Source organism: Mercenaria mercenaria, chromosome 3 (genome assembly GCF_021730395.1).
Source record: "Mercenaria mercenaria strain notata chromosome 3, MADL_Memer_1, whole genome shotgun sequence".
NCBI classification, from domain to species: domain Eukaryota; kingdom Metazoa; phylum Mollusca; class Bivalvia; order Venerida; family Veneridae; genus Mercenaria; species Mercenaria mercenaria.
Window position 1 is genome coordinate 19836475 of NC_069363.1, and position 18283 is coordinate 19854757.

At 35.5% G+C, this 18283-nt stretch overlaps 2 protein-coding genes across 3 annotated transcripts in view; one reads left to right on the top strand and one right to left on the bottom strand.

Moving 5' to 3' along the window:
• Nucleotides 1-2575, top strand: part of LOC123525323 (putative uncharacterized protein DDB_G0282133) — a 42496-nt gene extending 39921 nt beyond the window's left edge. For both annotated transcript variants that reach the window (XM_045304286.2, XM_045304285.2), the window contains exons 18-20: nucleotides 186-361; nucleotides 1167-1257; nucleotides 1652-2575. In XM_045304286.2, coding sequence (XP_045160221.2) covers nucleotides 186-361; nucleotides 1167-1257; nucleotides 1652-1767 — 383 coding nt within the window. In that variant the 3' untranslated portion in view covers nucleotides 1768-2575. The remainder of the gene's footprint in view (nucleotides 1-185; nucleotides 362-1166; nucleotides 1258-1651) is intronic.
• LOC123525325 (calcyphosin-like protein) lies at nucleotides 2184-11080 on the bottom strand. The gene is made up of 4 exons (XM_045304291.2): nucleotides 10704-11080; nucleotides 8696-8873; nucleotides 7758-7958; nucleotides 2184-3519 (listed from the first exon to the last, which is right to left on the bottom strand). Exons 1-4 carry the CDS (start codon nucleotides 10838-10840, stop codon nucleotides 3415-3417), a joined length of 621 nt encoding a protein of 206 aa, XP_045160226.2. The 5' UTR covers nucleotides 10841-11080; the 3' UTR covers nucleotides 2184-3414.
• Between the last annotated feature and the right edge of the window lie 7203 nt (nucleotides 11081-18283).

Genomic DNA, 18283 nt, shown 5'->3' on the forward strand with positions numbered 1-18283 from the left:
GTCAAGTATTGTTCAAAGTCATTTTAGTTAAATTTCATGTTCAAAAGTTGTCTTCAGGAAGACATTAGTGCTAGTAAAAAAATCATATTTAACATTAACTGATGTGTCTAGCATTACTGAAATTATGTGGAAAAGAAGGATTTTGGTTAAAAAGTTGGCTAACCTTGATGTATTTTGTTTTCTAGACTGTATAGGAAAAAGAGATGCATTCAAACCTGTTGGTCCAAAACATGAAACACCAAAGAAAGAAGATCCTTACCTCATCACACAACAGCTGAGTCATCCATGTATGTCAGCTGGAACATTGTGTATAAAGCCAAATGCTGAGAAACCTGAACAACTTGTCACAGCAGATTATATTGTAAGTTCATATTTCAATATTTATATACACTATACATTTCAGGGTTATCCCCAGGATTATTTTTGTATGGAAAGAAAAGCATTTATTTTGGTATAAACAAAATTGGTGTAATAATATCAAGGACGGCCCTTTCCACAAGATTGCATGCACAATCTAACATCATTCACAAAAAAATACAAACAAAACGGCATTGATAAAAAACTGTCTAAATTGGACACCAAAATTTCAAAAAGAATAACATTTTTCTGACGGTAAGATCAAAACTGAATTGACATGACTATTATTCTTCACTGGATTTTAAAATATTTCATATCAAATCCTGAAACTGTATTTTTATCTGGTGGTGAATTACAATTGCACATGGGTATTAGGGGAGTCTCTTTGGCTGTTCTATTTAGATGCTTAAAGAAGGATATCCTGAAATTGTTTGGTTTTCTGGTTCTCATGGAAAGCAAACCTTTTACTTTTAAAGCAACCTATAGTAAAAATGTAAGTTCAAAATTGAATGTTACTTTTTGTGCATTTATACATGTATAAACCACATTTGGACTTTTTGTACAATACTGTCTATACTGTCCATCAAAAAGATCTTTCTTTGCTTTGTAAAAATCACTTAATGGTTCTGTTTTAATCTGCTTAAAGAATGCCACCCTACTTGGGTAGTGGCTTGTACATGAAAGAATAATTACACAGTTGTACTCATGGGCATTCTTCCACCAAGTTTGCCGTGTCATGTGGGCAGAACTACAAAAATTATTGTCACACAAATTATATTAGAATGTAGTTTGTGATTCCTTTTCTTCAGGTTTTCTTCATAGAGCATGGGAAAGTATTGGTAAAAATACACAACACTACAGTGTTGGTAGAGACAGGAGACACATTTCTGGTTCCTGTAGGTAAGTCTGATCCATTGTTATAGTCACATACAGAAAACAATTGAATATTTCCATTCTCCAGATCTTTCTTACTAAGATAGGAATGGTTCTTTCAGCAAATATTTCAGCAACAGTAGATTGAGAATGGCTATATGTATATGATTGTGCAGTATTTTATACTTTAATTCCTTGACGTGTGCAGTTGACTATCTATACATTGGTCATAGATTTACTGCCTCATAACTAAAAATTTTGTTAAAGTACTACAGTTTCATTTACTTGAATACATCAAAATAAAATCATTTGCTGACATTTACAATGTCAATGAGAATGCCCATATATTTTAATAGACCAAACTGCTTGGTCTGTGCCCTTGATTCTTTTTCCATTGAGGTATCTTTAATTCTCATTTCAGGCAATACATACAGTATATCTAACCTGCGCTCAGACACTGCTAGACTCTTCTATACAATACATAAACAGGTGGACATTCCTGATAAATCCTCACAAAATCTACATGAAGGCTTATAGTTTTATACATGATGAAAATTGGTTCTGATAGCTATGGAAACTTATAATACCTGTAAAATCTTGCATGTTGAAATTTTTCATGTTTTTGGACCTCTGTCTGAGGCAGATGGATACAGATATTATTATGATCTCTTTGAATAGTTAAGTGATCAGGGACTTGTATTAAGCACGCATTTTAATCTAAAGTTAAAGCAATATGCTGTAAATTAAGGGAACATATTTCCAGCCAGCTCCTGTATAAGATCTGATATGATATCTGTTGAACTGCTGTATGGCCCTCAGTAACATACATGATTACATGATGCCTTGTATAATTGGCTGGTCTATAGTCTATGCTATTGAATGTGCTATAGTTCAATGGTCAATAGTTAAACGCAAAATGTTTCTGGGCTAAAGTCAAAACTTGGAAGATAGAGCTTTATGAAAATTTATTTATGATGACATGTAATAAAACACATACATAAAAAAATTATTGGCTTGTCAGTCAGTCACCAAAACTATTGCCTGGCAAGACATTTACTGATTGCTGTTATGGTGTATTTAATCATTTTGCAATTTTGTTCAAAATGCTTCATTCATTTATGTTTGTTATTGATTTTCCATACCAGTAATGAAATGGTATGTACTACAGACAAGATGGTATGTAATTTATACATTTGATTTGCATTGGGCTGTCTTATTGTAAAAATGATTATAAAGGGTTTTTTAACCGATTTATTTGAATTTTTTGTATGCTTTGTTTTTAAATAGGTCTAATTATTTACATAGAGAAATGGTAATGAAAACTTATTATGTCACTTATTTAAAACAGGTTACTGAACAAGGATTGAGGACTACTTGGTTGTTACGTATAGCACATTACAGAAGTTGTCAATTTCATGTATGTACATGTATCCATAGCATAAGATTTCATTCATTATATCAGTAATTGTCAGTGTGTGGAATCTTTTAACATTTCAATTTTCACACAATCAAGTTGTATGTGTTCAGTATTAAATGATATATGTTGTTGTAGAACCAATATGTAAAATTCTAAACTTTTTAGCTTAATGCAAAGCTAGAAACTAGATAAACTTTTTCAGAACACATTTTAGCAGACACTATATTGTATAGGAATTTATTGCATGTGTACATACAAGTATTTAAATTGTAACCTCCAATAATTCACTTTTTGTTTTAGGTATTTGAAAATGTTTTGTTAATAAATTGAAATATGAGAATGAACTAAACATGTTTATTAGGATATTTATGTTCTATGGAATACTGATGTAATTAATATTGCTATTAAAATAAAATGTAACTATGAATAAGATTGTCTGTTTTACAAATGCTACTAAATTCATCAAAAAAGAAAATTGCCAGTAGAATTAGTCATTTTTCTCTGGACTTGGTTGTGTAGATTGTTATTAAATCTAACAATAGTCAACAGAATTGCATACAATATAACAGAAATTAACTCTTTAAAATAGCTACTTAAACTACTTGAAATACTGCAGGACAGTCAGTTGACAGGAATATATTTCCCAGAGTACTGTAGGTTTGGTACAGTTTTAATAGTTGAATATATATGCCTTTAAAATAAATAAATGTCCTGTATAGAATATATGTAACATAGATCCATAGTTGATGCAAAATGTTGTGCATGAGTTATGTCATTTTCCAAGCATTCTTCATCATCAGTTCAAAGTAAGCATCAGTATCGATTGAAGCACTCACTCCTGCATAGTAATTGAAGAACTCTTCTTTTGTAATCTAAAATGGAAGAAGTTCATTTAGATAACTTACTGTATTTACCTGCATACAAAGATTTTGTCTTTCCAAAACATCTTTAAGTAAGCTGTAATTGACCAATCGCCGCCTGTCAATCAAACTTTTCTATGATCCAATCAGATAACGATATTTTACACACACATGTGTACCACCTATCGCCGCCATTTTCTTTTGACAAGCTGATTGCCGAGGTTAGTAGACAAGTAAGCATATCTGTCTTTAAAATCTTGTTAAAACTCTGTTTTTATGCTAAATTGTTGAAGTGAAGTTAGAGTTGTGCAAGTTATTTCTTTCCCGTAACCAAAAGGATGTAAACTTTGGCCTGTTTTACAATAATAATGTATGTCGGCTGAAGATGAATATACTCGAGATCAAATTTAAAATCTATTAAAAATGAAGCACCATATTCAATGTATTTATACCATATTACATAATAAAAACTGAACTCTGCACACGAAGTAACCGCTATTTGGCGAAGACAAAAATAAATTTGTGCGAATATTTGCAAAATACATGTAATAAATGAACATAACTAAAACATATAATCATTGAATCGCAATTAAACTTTAGGTACCGATTTTGTGAATGAACAAGTATTGTTATATGGCCAAATAAAAAGAACTGATTGGGCCGGCAACCTTTTTTTCGTCAGAAATTTAGTGTTTTATTATTATTTTTCTCGAAAATGTTAGTACTGCTCTACCTTATACAAGAAATAATAATGATGATTTAAGCTTTTAGACATTTAAGAAACTGTTATTGATATAATAAATACCACTCGGGTTTTCAAATGTAGATGAAGGTTTGAAATGTTGAAGAATTTAAAAAGAATTGGCTTTATAATGAAATCGCACAGAATCCCCAAACTGGGCACAGGACTCTTGTGAATCCCACTGAAATACCAGTGACTGTTCTTTTACCCATTCCTACCCCCTATAAATAAAACTAAGCAAGTTCATTAGAACAAAATGAGAAATAAGTATTTATGCCGGATTTAAGTTTCAGTTTAATAGCCACAAAAGAGAACCCGTTTGTATACCGAATGAATTAACGTAAGTATTTAATGAATAAATGATGTCGAGAATATAGAAGAATTAACGAAATGTGAATAAAGTGACAGAAAGTATAACAATCCGGACATAAATTTGTTCATTGACAATACGTTCATATTGCGTTAAATATGCAACACTTTTATGTATTTTCTTTGAGCGGGTTACATTTGAAAACGTTATATAGTTGAAATGAAGTATAGAATTAGAGAACATTCGAGGAATTTGAGAAATATAGGAAAATACAATATATACATTTTAAATTTGAGAAACATATCAGTGTGAAGAAAACTACAACTCAATGCGGAGCCTTAACGAAACATTTGACTTTTGAAATACCAACTTTAAAGTCAAATACCCGCAGCCTCTAACCTTAATACAAAAAAAATTCACAGAATTGATATACGACTAATTAGCAAACTTATTAGTCATAATGATCTTTTGTAAGGAAAGAAATATTAGCCAACATCATAAGGGACATCATTTCAGCATTATCGTATCCATCATTTTGAAGCTTGTTTGTCGAAGGTTTCGCATTTCCAGACCACGTGATCTAAAAGGCGGAGCGATCGGACGTTATATATGTCTTATGTATATACACTGTTAATAGTTCTTGGCAGTGTAGCGTAGGATGATTGCCTCTAGTCAACAGATGACCTTTTGTTTTGAGAACATGCACTTCAAGGTCAAAGTTAATGACCTTAAGACTGAAGGTTTCCTTTCAATAACTAAAGAACACTTTGACATACAGTCATTTCAATTACTAAAGAACACTTCATAGGATGATTGCCTGTGGTCAGTATAAAACGCTATTGTTGACTTTGTTATCTGCTGACAACTCTTGCTTCATAAAGTTTTCTGTATTACTTTTTAGCTTACCTGAGCAAAAAGTGCTCAAGGTGAGCTATTGTAACTGGCCATTGTCCGTCGTCTGTCAACATTTGCCTTGTTAACACTCTCGAGGCCACAGTTGTGACCCAATCATTATGAAACTTGGTCAGAATGTTTGTCTTGATGTCTTGATTATCTCTAGGCCAGTTAGAAATTAGTTCATGTGGGATCAAAAACTAGGTCAGTAGGCCAGATCAAAGGAAAATCTTAACACTCAAGAGTCCACAGTTTAAGTTTGAAACTCATGAAAATTGGTCAGAATGTTTGTCTTGATGACCTCTAGATCAAGTTGTCATGTCAAAAATTAGGTCACAAAGTCAAATCAAAGGAAAAGCTTGTTAAAACTAGAGGCCACATTTATGACCCTGCCTTCATGAAACTTGGTCAGAATGTTTATTTTGATCTTTATGCCAAGTTCGAAACTTGGTCATGTGGGGTAAAAAACTAGGTTACTAGGCCAGTTCAAAGGAAAAGCTTGTTAATAGTCTTGAGGCCATATCTTATAACCCTATCTTTTTGAGACTTTGTTAGACTTTTTAGCCGACCTGAGCCAAAGGCTCATGGTGAGCGTTTGTGACCGCTCAATTTCTGTTGTCAGTTGTGCGTCCGTCAACATTTTCTAAAAAAATCTTGAAAACCACTGGACAGAATTACACCAAACTTCACAGGAATGATCCTTGGGTGGTCTCCTTTCAAAATTATTCAAAGAATTTAATTCCAAGCAGAACTCTGCCATGACAACCGAAAGGAAAAATTTTAAAAATCTTCTTGTCCCAAACCGCAAGGCGTAGAGCCTTGATATTTGGCTTGTGACATCTTCTTATGGTCCTCTATGAAGATTGTTCAAATTGTGCTCCTGGGATGAAAAGAGGCCTTGCCCCGGGGGTCACAAGTTTTACATAGACTTGTATAGTAAAAAACTTTAAAAATCTTCTTGTCTAAAACCACATGACCTAGGCCTTTGATATTTTGTATGTAGCATTACCTTGTGGTCCTCTACCAAAATTTTTCAAATTATTCCCCTGGGATGAAAAGGGGGGTCTCATGTTTTATATAGACTTGTATAGGAAAAATAATCTTGCCTAAAACTGCAAGGCCTAGGCTTTTGATATTAAGTATATTGCCTTTCCTAGTGTTTCTCTACCAAAATTGTTCAAATTATGTCCCTAGGGTGAAAAGAGGACCTGCCCTGGGGGTTCCAAGTTTAACATAGACTTATATATAGGAAAAAATTAAAGATCTTCTTGTCTGAAAGTTCAAGGCCTAGGCATTTGATATTTAGTATGTAACATTGCCTGGTGAATCTCTTAACAAGTTTGTTCAAATTATGCCCCTGGGGTGAAAAGAGGCCCCACCCTGGGGGTCACTTGTTATAATTACGAGTTATATAGGAAAAATTACTTCAAAAATTATCAGGTCATATTTCCTAGACTGTTTAATTATAATTACCTGATGACCCAAGCGATTAGGGATCACTTGACTGTGACCTTGACCTACTGACCTACTTTCTTGTTTTTTAAGATACAGCCTTGAAATTTGGATGACATGTTCAGTTTTGCACACCAATCTTAAAACTTTCAGTGACCATGAATGTGACCTACTGACCTACTTTCTAATATTTTAGCGTCAGTTTGCCATTAGAAACATGTGGCTCATCATGACCCTCTTAATTGTTATCTTGATGATTCTTGGACCAAGTTCGAAACTGGGTCTTGTGGGATCCAAACTAAGTTACCAGCTCAAATCAAACACTAGAGGCCACATTTATGACCCTTTCTTCATGAATTTTGGTCAGAATGTTTATCTTGAGATTTTCTTGGCCAAATTCGAAATTGGGTAAAAACGTATTAGGTCACCTGTACATATCTAAGAAAAAGCTTGTTAACACTTAGAGGCCACATTTTGACCTAATCTTCATGAAAGTTGATCAGAATGTATATCTTGATGATCCCTAGGCCAAGTACAAATCTGGGTCACATGGGGTCAAAAACTAGGTCACACGCGCAATTAACGCTCTAGAGACTTTAGGCCCAATTACTTGGGTGAGCGATCTAGAGTCATCATGACCCGCTTGTATGTCAGTGGCATATAATATATTTATGTTTTTGACGAGTTTCCTTTCTATTCTTAATTGTAGATTATATAGATAATGAGATTATCAATTTTAGTACAAAATAGAATGTCTGAACCTTGGAGGTCATTAAACTTGATTTCGCCTATTTAGAAATGCACCCGTATATGCAGTAATGCACCCTTATACGAATGAAAAACATCTCGTACCGTTCCGTCATCATTCATGTCAAATTGATCCAGAAATGCCTTGTACACTTGTGACTCATCCCATTCGCCGCTCTTACATTTCGGATGTTCCTTTGCATTAAACACCGCACTTAGATCTTTTGAATCAATCACTCCATCATTATTTATATCGGCAACTGCAAATGCCTTGTTAATGACATCATGTCTAGCACTTGAGACAGCCTACAAAGCATGTAAAATGAGTCTAAACACAGCCAAGTTTAAAAAATTGATACAACGTGACTGGTATTGTAGAACGGTATATGTTAAGCAGGATGGGGAATTACACCATAGCCGATGCTTTCTTACTGTATAAACCAAAGGCGACACGCTTTCTGTACCTATTTATACAGGCGCCTGGGTAAGTATAGTCAAAATTGTTTTTATTTGAGTGGAACCTATGACTACACTCATTAAGACAGGTTTGATAAATGGAATTGTTAGTGTGATCTTATTAAATTTTGTGACTTGCGATTTTGTGTGACCAGCTAGCCTATTGTTTTAAAACTTCGTGTATGGAAAACATCGCATAAAGGGCAAAGAAACTGCATGTTTATACACATTCTGTTATATGAGTATTCAATGTTTCATTACTCATTTTTTTTGTAAAGCGACATGGCAGTGCGATGCTTTGCTTGGAATGTAGTAAGTTACCAGTTCCAGTAATAAGATTTAACAAGACGGTCCTGTTTTAAAATTTGACTAACTGGTTTCCCGAGAGCAGTTCTTAATAACCTTTCATACGAGAGAACGTCCCACTACTTGCCGAAAAGTAATTTACTTACTGCTTCTGTAATGTCTCGTTACAAACCCATGAAACCGACAAAATGCAAACTGTTGTCAACTACTTTATTACACGGATGAGAATAACATTGTATTTAACCCGCTATACTGCAACCAAATAAATGAGGCCAACACACCCGAAGAGCTTGGAGAAATTCTTCGAAGTCCAGTGAACCATTTTTATCCTTGTCTAGTTGTTCAAACAGCTTTTTTGTAACATCTTCCTCCATTTGCAAGCCATAGTCGGTTATACCTTTCCTGAACTCTTCAAAACTAAGAGATCTATTCCTGTCATCATCCATAATTCGAAAAGCCCTGCAATATAATCATTTATTATATACCTGTATAAATGTTAATTTTATTTCGCAAGTAAATATGAACAGACAGAAAAAAACTCCGTATTATACCTTTTGTATTGTATGTTGCCGGACTATTATCATTAATATGCATGATCCTAAAATTTTTAGCGCACATAAAAAAATCACTAAGTTCCATTTTAACATCGATTACCATTGAAGATTTCGTTCAATAACAAAGCAACAAACAAAAAGGTGGAGGTATATGATAAAAGGGTCATTATAACAGTAGCTAGATCTGGGATTTTGTATTCGGCTCTCGTGGATTTTGCAAGGTCTGATCACACCCGGCGCTTGCACGTCTCTTGAGATCCGATCTTGAGCCGAATACAGCATCCCGTATGCTATTGTAATAACCATATTATCCAATAGTATTGTAAATGCAGTGACTTACATGTACTCGTATACAAATTCGGCCACTGCAGCATTTACGGTACAAAACAATGGCGATCCTTGTTGCCAAGTTCAAAACGAATGATTTTGAATGCTACAAAACTACGATATTTGAGGATGGACGGGAGGTAAGACTTGGGATATTTGTGCAACGTAGTTTGGTACATTGATATTATTGATAATAACAAGTGTATTACGGGATTGACATGCATAGGTTAGACCAACGAATTTGACGCGATCCTAGGAAATATTGAGATAATTTTTTCATATGGGCAATATCCCCACTCGCCCCAGGTAGAACTGTGACAGATCATGCATATTAATGATAGTAGCCCGGCAACATACAATACAAAAGGTACAATACGGAATTTTTTTCTGTCTGTTTATATAGGTTGCCCCATCAAAAATATAAAACAATCTGAACGTCGAATTATTTTGACTAATACAAAAATATATAAGGACTTTTTAGATGTATTAACCTTTACTAGTACCTGAGTCAGAAAAAAATACAACAAAATATGTCCTTGGAATACTTTTTTTACTTGCTATTTTTGTTATTTGTTGCATATTGATTTATTTGTTCAAAAACGTAGCACAAACCGATGTCCTGTTTTCCCGTATATTTTCAGACAAAATAGAAATATAGAATTGTCTATGTAACATATGTTCTGTCATGCATTTTATACTTGAATGACAATAATTACCTTTGATATATCAACCATGTACGTTAAAACAAGAAATGAACAATAAATCGCAACATATAAAACTTCGAAACCTCTTAATATTTTTTTTTATTATGTTAGTGACTCTTGTCTTTTTATACTCAAGTTGCACGAATACTTTATTCTGGACCATATAAAATGATTGTTAGGGCGGAGGGAGTGGTCACAGGGGTAATTCCCGATAGAAGGCGAATAAAAAACATAGTTTAGATGGGTAACATTTTTTGGTGTTCTGGTTTAGGGTAAGACTACATACATATCTAACTTCGATAGTCGTATACCAGTAATATTTTCTCTGCGCAGTTAGAAGTATTAATGCACAGTTTTGGAAATATTTCTTTGTGAGATGGGGTGGAAGGGCGAGAATGAAACTCGTCAAATGATTTACATGATACAATCTAATTTTTACAGTATCTTCCAGAAATGTCATGTAAGTCTAGTAACCTGTAACAAGACCGAAATCATGAAAGCAAGGTTTTCGCAGTGCAAATGTACAAATGAAGTATGTAATGTATATATACCTGGCAAGCCCTCTGATACCTTTACAAATGAAGTTGGTAATGTATATATACCTGGCAAGCCCTCTGATACCTTTACAAATGAAGTATGTAATGTATATATACCTGGCAAGCCCTCTGATACCTTTACAAATGAAGTATGTAATGTATATATACCTGGCAAGCCCTCTGATACCTTTAGCACCTCTTTCCAAACATTTTAATCTCAACATCTCCAGAGCATCTTCGCATGTCTGTAATTTTTCAGAACATTTTTCTATCAGTTGTTTTTCTTCCTCTGTGGTGGCAGTCATCTTTAACTTGATGAAGTGAGTCGCTTACTTTTACAGTCTAAAATATTTCTAAACGTCCTTTCTTTGAAATGGTATCCTTTCCTTTCAAATGTTAAATCAAAGTTACAATAAGAGGAAGAAATTATAAGTACACCATTGGCCGACAAACCCTGAGCTATTTAAGGTGTGTACATCATGTTCATATGTGATCGAGTAACTGTTATTTTATTCTCAACATAATTATATTGTACTTCACTATGAAATGCTTCATCAAGTATTATCTTGTTAAAGCAATGAAGTGAATATACATTTACCCAGCTGATGCTGATGACAGCTGTTAAGGGAAGCCTAATGTAGTTCTTAAATTACAGGTTTACGTTTCATTCATTTTATACATATGAGAACTTGCAGTCTGCGAAAAAAAAGCAATTCTCATCGAGTATATTGCTTTTATGGCTATAATTAAAATATTTGACCATTTTATTAGTGAAAAAATGGCGGATTTTGTTTGCCAAAAGTGAAAGAAATTTACCGTAAAAACGGATTTCGGTTTAACATTATCATGTGATAAAAATAGTGATATAGGTCTATGAAATAGACCTTTTAAAGTAAGAAAGGTAATATTTGTAATTCTAATGCCGACAAATGTACCTTCACAATTTTCAGGGTTAAATGGTAATATAGTGTTAAAACTTTAAATAGAAAACGATTATTAATTTTGTTGATCATCCCTCATTCGTGCAAATGGCAGTCACGTGACCGGTTAATTAAGATCGTTTCCGATTAATATCAATTTAATCTATCAAGTGTATAGTTGACATGAAATTTAAATATTTTGCAACAAATCTTAACACTTAATATACAACGAAGATACTGAGAGAAGGACACTCAAATTTAAAATTTTTATTCTATTATATTAACGTTGATGCAGTTGTTGCAATGATCGAGGTATACACATACTGAAATGGAAGCATCACTACACATAACAAATCTTGACAGGACCTAATAGTCACACTATATACACCAGTATTATCGATACACTTTGTAAGCTATAACATTGCTCTAAAATGATACCACACAAGGTAAGTTTCTGTATTGTCTGTGACACAGCAGGTGTTGGCGTCTAGTTTCCGAGAAGTTGGAATCTACAGAGGCTCTCACTTTAGAGTAAGACTTATAAATTCCTCTTCCAAAGTAACAGAAATGTTGAAATAAATTGGCCGCATGCATTTCCAAGTCGCCGTGTATAAAGTACTGAATCAGGTTATTTGTCCCCCACTCCGCCGAAAGGCGAATGGGTTTCGATGGGTTCTGTCCATGCGTTCTTACATTCGTCCGTTCGTAACACATTTGTCAACTCTTCTGTTTGCTTTTTTTTTCCTTATGGCCTTCGTATAGCTCAGAATGAGCTATTAGTATAGGGAGGAGGTCCGACGTTCATAGATAACAGTTAACATTTTCTCTGAAACTACCGGTCAGAATCTCATCAAACTTGGTATGTAGCACCCTGACAAAGTCCTCTCTCGAGTTACGCCTTTTTAGAGGCAGCTAGAGTTAAAGTAGAAAAAAAACCCACAGGATTTCTTCTTATGCACCTATTGGTGTATGTTTGATTAACAAGTAGGCTTACTAATATAAGGTCCTCTCTTTATTTTGTTACGGATATATTTAGCTTCTTATTTCAGGACTACAGCTAAAAATAAAAAGGCCTTTCACGAAACACTCGGTGGATCTTCATCAAACTTAGTCTGTAGCAATCTTATAAAGGCTTCTCTTACACTTCTTCAAACAGTGGCATTTAGTCTAAGGGGTCATTAAGGGCAAAAATGAAATATCTTTAAACGACTTTTTCTGAACCCATTTAATTTGGTCCGTATCATCCTTGTGAGGTCCTCTCTCAGTATTGTTAAAATGGGGACAGTTGACCTGTTTTATGTTTTGTTACGCCAAACACAGATTTTATCATTCATGATTCAGCGTGTGATAGATATATTCAAGGTCAAAATAGTAAAGGTCAGGTGAACGACATAGCCTGGATAGTAACTCCAAAACTCTTTAAGCGCTTTTGTTAAAATTTCACACATTTACAGAGGCCATTAATAAAAGGTGCGTAATAAAAGCCATATAATCCTTGTGACTACTATGCTTACTTTTCGAAATATGTAACTTGTACGTGACTTTTGTCCGGAGCATAGCCTAAATCCAAAACGTTAGTTTCCAATCTTGTTATATCTTCAAAGAAACAGGCCCTTTTTCCATACACATGAACATTATGTCTATAGAACAAAGTAATGATAAAATTTTAGACACAAATGCCAAATTGATGAAAGCCGATGTTTGTAATAAAATCTACAAACTGTGTGAGGATCTTGGGACAGTGTTGGAGTCTAAAATGGATATGGAACAACATGTCAGCTTTGTGTGCAAGATGGATATTTATAGGTTATTAGATTTGTATCGAGAAATATGCGCGAGTTCTGCAGCGGAAATATTGATCATTAAATGATTCAAATTTGTTGTTATTAAGCCTGAGTGAAATCGAAAATATCGTCGTTTAAGAACTTTTAAACGCGACGGCATACATGAAACTGACGTCACAAATGACGTCGCCCACCCGAGATGAAATTTGAACGTCAAAATGAAAAACTATCGATGTTTCAGGTTCCATTGAAATTTAAAGGAGTTCTTAAATGAGTATGTAATAAACACAAATATTGACGCCTGAGTGTGACGTCATATAAATGTGTGTCGCTACGTTACGTCAGTATTTTATTCAGACTATTGAACAAATTCGTCATGGGTAGGCCTATTTATATAATATTAGAGACCTATTATGTACACGTAAATACGTATGTAAAAAAAGAATTACTTGAAACCTAGCTTTGCATCGAGAAATATGCACTCGTATTCCTGCAGTATTTCCGCTACAGAACTCTATAGCTACAGTGTAGCCGACCCACGTGACTTTTCGGTACTGTACACAAAGCGCCTGCCAGACATTTTTGATACTTTTTTCAAACGCTTTTCACGGACCAAATGTGAAGGTAACATATGACAATATTGATAAAGACTGGTATACATTTTGCGGAGAGGAAAGCACTTATTTTTCGTCTTCGACGCTTTTTGTTTTATTAAAATCTGTCAAGTAATAAGGAAATTATAAGCCAGAATGTTACCTGAATCGAGTTAGTTCAGCATGTGTGCGATACCGAAAAGTCACAAGGGTTGGCCACCTTGAACTAAAAACCATGCAGTGCCACCAAATCCCTTTTAAATGCCTGATTACACTAGAACTTTTTAAAAGCGTTGTTGAACGGTATTTCTAACACTACAATTCCAGAACACGACAGCTCGACTCATTACAAGGACATTCTGTCGTTTGGTTTTCTTAGTACAGGCCAACTTAATATTGTGTTGCATATCAGTAAGTACATCATTCAAACAAGAGATGTTTGTAGAACACATATACCACCACTGGTGTAGGAGTGATCCCAATGTTCGGGGGTGGGGGGAGGGGGAGGCAATTAGATATTTTCTAGACAGAAAATGGGCCATATATGGCGGCAGTGGGGGACCAGCCAGCTAAACCTATCCATATTTCCCCCTGAATTATTTTTGAAAAACAAAGAAAAAAAAAAAATTCTTCTCCTTATCAGTGCATCTAAATGTCTCAAATTGGCTTTTTTCCCTGTATCTACTGTTATTTCTGACAAAAATCAGTTTTTGGGGTCCAAAAGGTGAGGGGGAAGCATATGCTGCTCCCACGCCTAAGATAACTCATGATCAGATGTGAGAGGTAACTGGTTTATTTTCATTTTCAAGTGCTGTGACCTTAAACTTTGACCAATGACCCTTAAACTACAGGTGTCATCTACAGAGAACATGCAATCATCCTATGAAGTTGCCAGTTCAATGTCCTCGATTTAAGACAAGAAACCGTTCCCAGTCTCAGACCCAGCGACTTTGACCTACTTACAACAACAGCAGGGGTCATCTTCCCATACAATTTGACTGTCATAGACCCAAGCTTTTTCTACCTGTTGATAGAAAATTGTTTTCAGTTCAGAGGCCACTGTGACCAGTGACTCAGAAACAACTTTGGTCATATACAGGCCACAGCATTTAACTGCTGTATGCATAAATAGCATTATCCATTTACTGACAAGAAACCATTGTCAGTTTCTAGGTCACTATGACACTGACCTTTGGTCACCTAATGAAAACTGTGACCTTGATATTTTATCTTTAGACAATACGGCTTAGATCTAAGTTTTCTTAAGTTATTAACAGGATACCATTTTTATGCCCCCTTCAAAGAAGGATGGGTATTTTGTTTTGCAGATGTCGGTCGGTCGGTCGGTCGGAATGTAGACCAATCCGTTTCCGGATGATAATTCAAGAACGCTTGGGCCTGGGATCATGAAAGTTGATAAGGAGGTTGGCCATCACCAGCAGATAACCCCATTTTGATTTTTAGGTCTGTATGTCAAAGATCAAGGTCACAGTGACCTTGAATAGTAAAACGGTTTCCGGATGATAACTAAAGAACGCTTAAGCCTAGGGTTACGAAAGTTGATAGGGAGGTTGGTCATGACCAGCAGATGACCCCTATTGATTTTGAGGTCAGTGTGTCAAAGGTCAAGATCACAGTCACCAGGAACAGTAAAATGGTTTCCAGGCAATAACTCAAGAACGCTTGGGCCTAGTGTCAGGAAAATTGATAGTTAGGTTGGCCATGACCAGCAGATGACCCCTATTGAATTTGAGGTCATTAGGTCAAAGGTCAAGGTCACATTGGCAAGGAACAGTTAAACGGTTTCTGATCTTCTTGTCCAAAACCACAGGGCGTAGGGCTTTGATATTTGGTATGTAGAAAAATCTAGTGGTCCTCTACCAAGACTGTTCAGATTATTTCCCTGGAGTCAAATATGGTCCCAGCCCGGGGGTCACATGTTTTATATAGACTTATATAGAAATTTTTTTTTAAAAAAACCTCTTGTACAAAACCACAGGGCCTAGGGCTTTGATATTTTGTATATGACATCATCTAGTGGTCCTCTACTAAGATTGTTCAAATTATTCCCCTAGGGTCAAATATGGCTCCGCCCTGGGGGTCACATTGTTTACATTGACTTACATAGGGAAAAACCTTGAAAATCTTCTTGTCCAAACCACAAAGACTATGGCTTTGATATATTGTAATGTAGCATCATTAAGTGGTTCTCTATCAAGTTTGTTCAAAGTATCCCTCTAGGGTCAAATATGGCCCCGCCCCTGGGACTTATATAGGGAAAACCTTAGGATCTTCATGTCCATAACTTATATCATTCAAATTTGGACCACATGTGTAGTTTTGAGTGGCAAGATGAACCTTGACATGAGTTGACCTTGTTATTGACCTAGTGACCTACTTTCACATTTCTCAAGCTACAGCCTTCCAATTTGAACCACAAGCATAGTTTTGTGTACTGCAATGAACTTTGATCTTGAGATTGACCTAGTGACCTATTTCCACATTTCTGAAGGTACAGGCTTCAAATTTGGACCACTTGCATAGTTTTGTGTTCTGAAATAAAATTTGACCTTGATTTTGACCTAGTGACCTACTTTCACATTTCTCAAGCTACAGCCTTCAAATTTGAACCACATGCATAGTTTTGTGTACCGAAATGAACTATGATCTTGAGATTGACCTAGTGACCTATTTTCACATTTCTCAAGCTACAGGCTTCATATTCGGACCGCAAGCATATTTTTGTGTTCTGAATTGAAATTTGACATTGATTTTTACCTATTACCTACTTTCACATTTCTCAAGCTACAGCCTCCAGATTTGAAGCACATGCATATAGTTCTGTCTACTGAAATGAACTTTGACTTTGAAATTGATCTAGTGACCGGCTTTCACATTTCTCAAGCCACAGCTTTCAAATTTTGACTACATACACATTGTTTTGTATCGAAATGAAATTGGACCTTGATTTTGTCTTGAAATTTGGAACATTCAAAAATGGCTCAGTGGATGGCACCAAGATCACTCTGTAATCTCTTGTTAGGTTAAAAGGTTAAAGGTCAGGGTCAGATTAAACCAGAATGGTAGAACTTTTGTTTACAGTGAGCATATAATTTCTGTTCCTTGTGCAATTACTGAATGCATCAAGGCGGGCATTTCGTGTTTGAAAAGCTCTTGTTAGTCTTGAGGTCACTGTGATCTTGATGTACACACCAAAAACAAAACAGGGTTAAATCTAGTCCAACTCGTGACGTAATTATCCCTTTCATTTCATTTCAGTCTGATATTGGACGGACTGTCAGGGGAGGTAACTAGTCACGGATTGGGACTAGGTTAAATCATACTTTTGATAGCCAAAAGCTCAAACATTCTCCAGTTACTGATAAGATAGTGTTTTCAGTTCCAGAACTTAAGTCATTGTGACATTAACCTTGATTTACTGACCCAAAAACAATGTGGGTCACCACAGGCTATCACCCTAAGAGGCTTACAGGCTATATAAGCTAAAGCATTCTCAGTTACTGACCTGAAACCAAATGGTTTACCTACAATCCAACTTACCTATCAACATAAGCAAAACATACCTTTGACAGAGTGATAAAAATGAAACAAGAGCTTGTAGAACAAGAAATGCCCTCCTTGATGCATTCAGTAATTGCACAAGGAACAGAAATTATTTGGTCACTGTACACAAAAGTTCCTTCTGTTCTTGGTCAAAGTGACCTTAACCTTTGACCTATTGACCGCAAAATCAATAGGGGCCATATGCTGGTCATGATCAACCTCACTATTAAGTTTCGTGATCCTAGGCCCAAGCGTTCTCAAGTTATCGTCCAGAAACGGTTAAACTGTTCCGGGTCAATGTGACCTTGACCTTTACCCTACTGACCTCAAAATCAGTAAGGGTCATTTGCTGGCCATGACCATCCTTCCTATCAACTTTCATGATCCTAGGCCCATGCGTTCTTGAGTTATCATCTGGAAACCATTTAACTGTTCCGGGTCACTGTGACATTGACCTTTGACCTACTGACCTCAAAATCAATAAGGGTCATCTGCTGGTCATGATTAACCTCCCTATTAACTTTCATGATCCTAGGCTCAAGCATTCTTGAGTTATCATCCAGAAACCGTTTAACTGTTCCTGGTCACTGTGACCTTGACCTTTGACCTACTGGTCTCAAAATCAATAGGGGTCATCTGGTGGTTATGATCAACCTCCCTATCAACTTTCATGACCCTAGGCCCAAGCATTCTTGAGTTATCATCCTGAAACGGATTGGTCTACATACCGACTGACATCTGCAAAACAAGATACCCCTCTTTCTTTCGAAGGGGGGGGGGGGGGGGAACATAATTATCAGACACAAAAGTCCCAACAATGTGCACATATCCTTTTCGTGTTGTTGATGTTCAAAAAGTTTCATTTCAAATGGAGGAGAAGTTGAGTA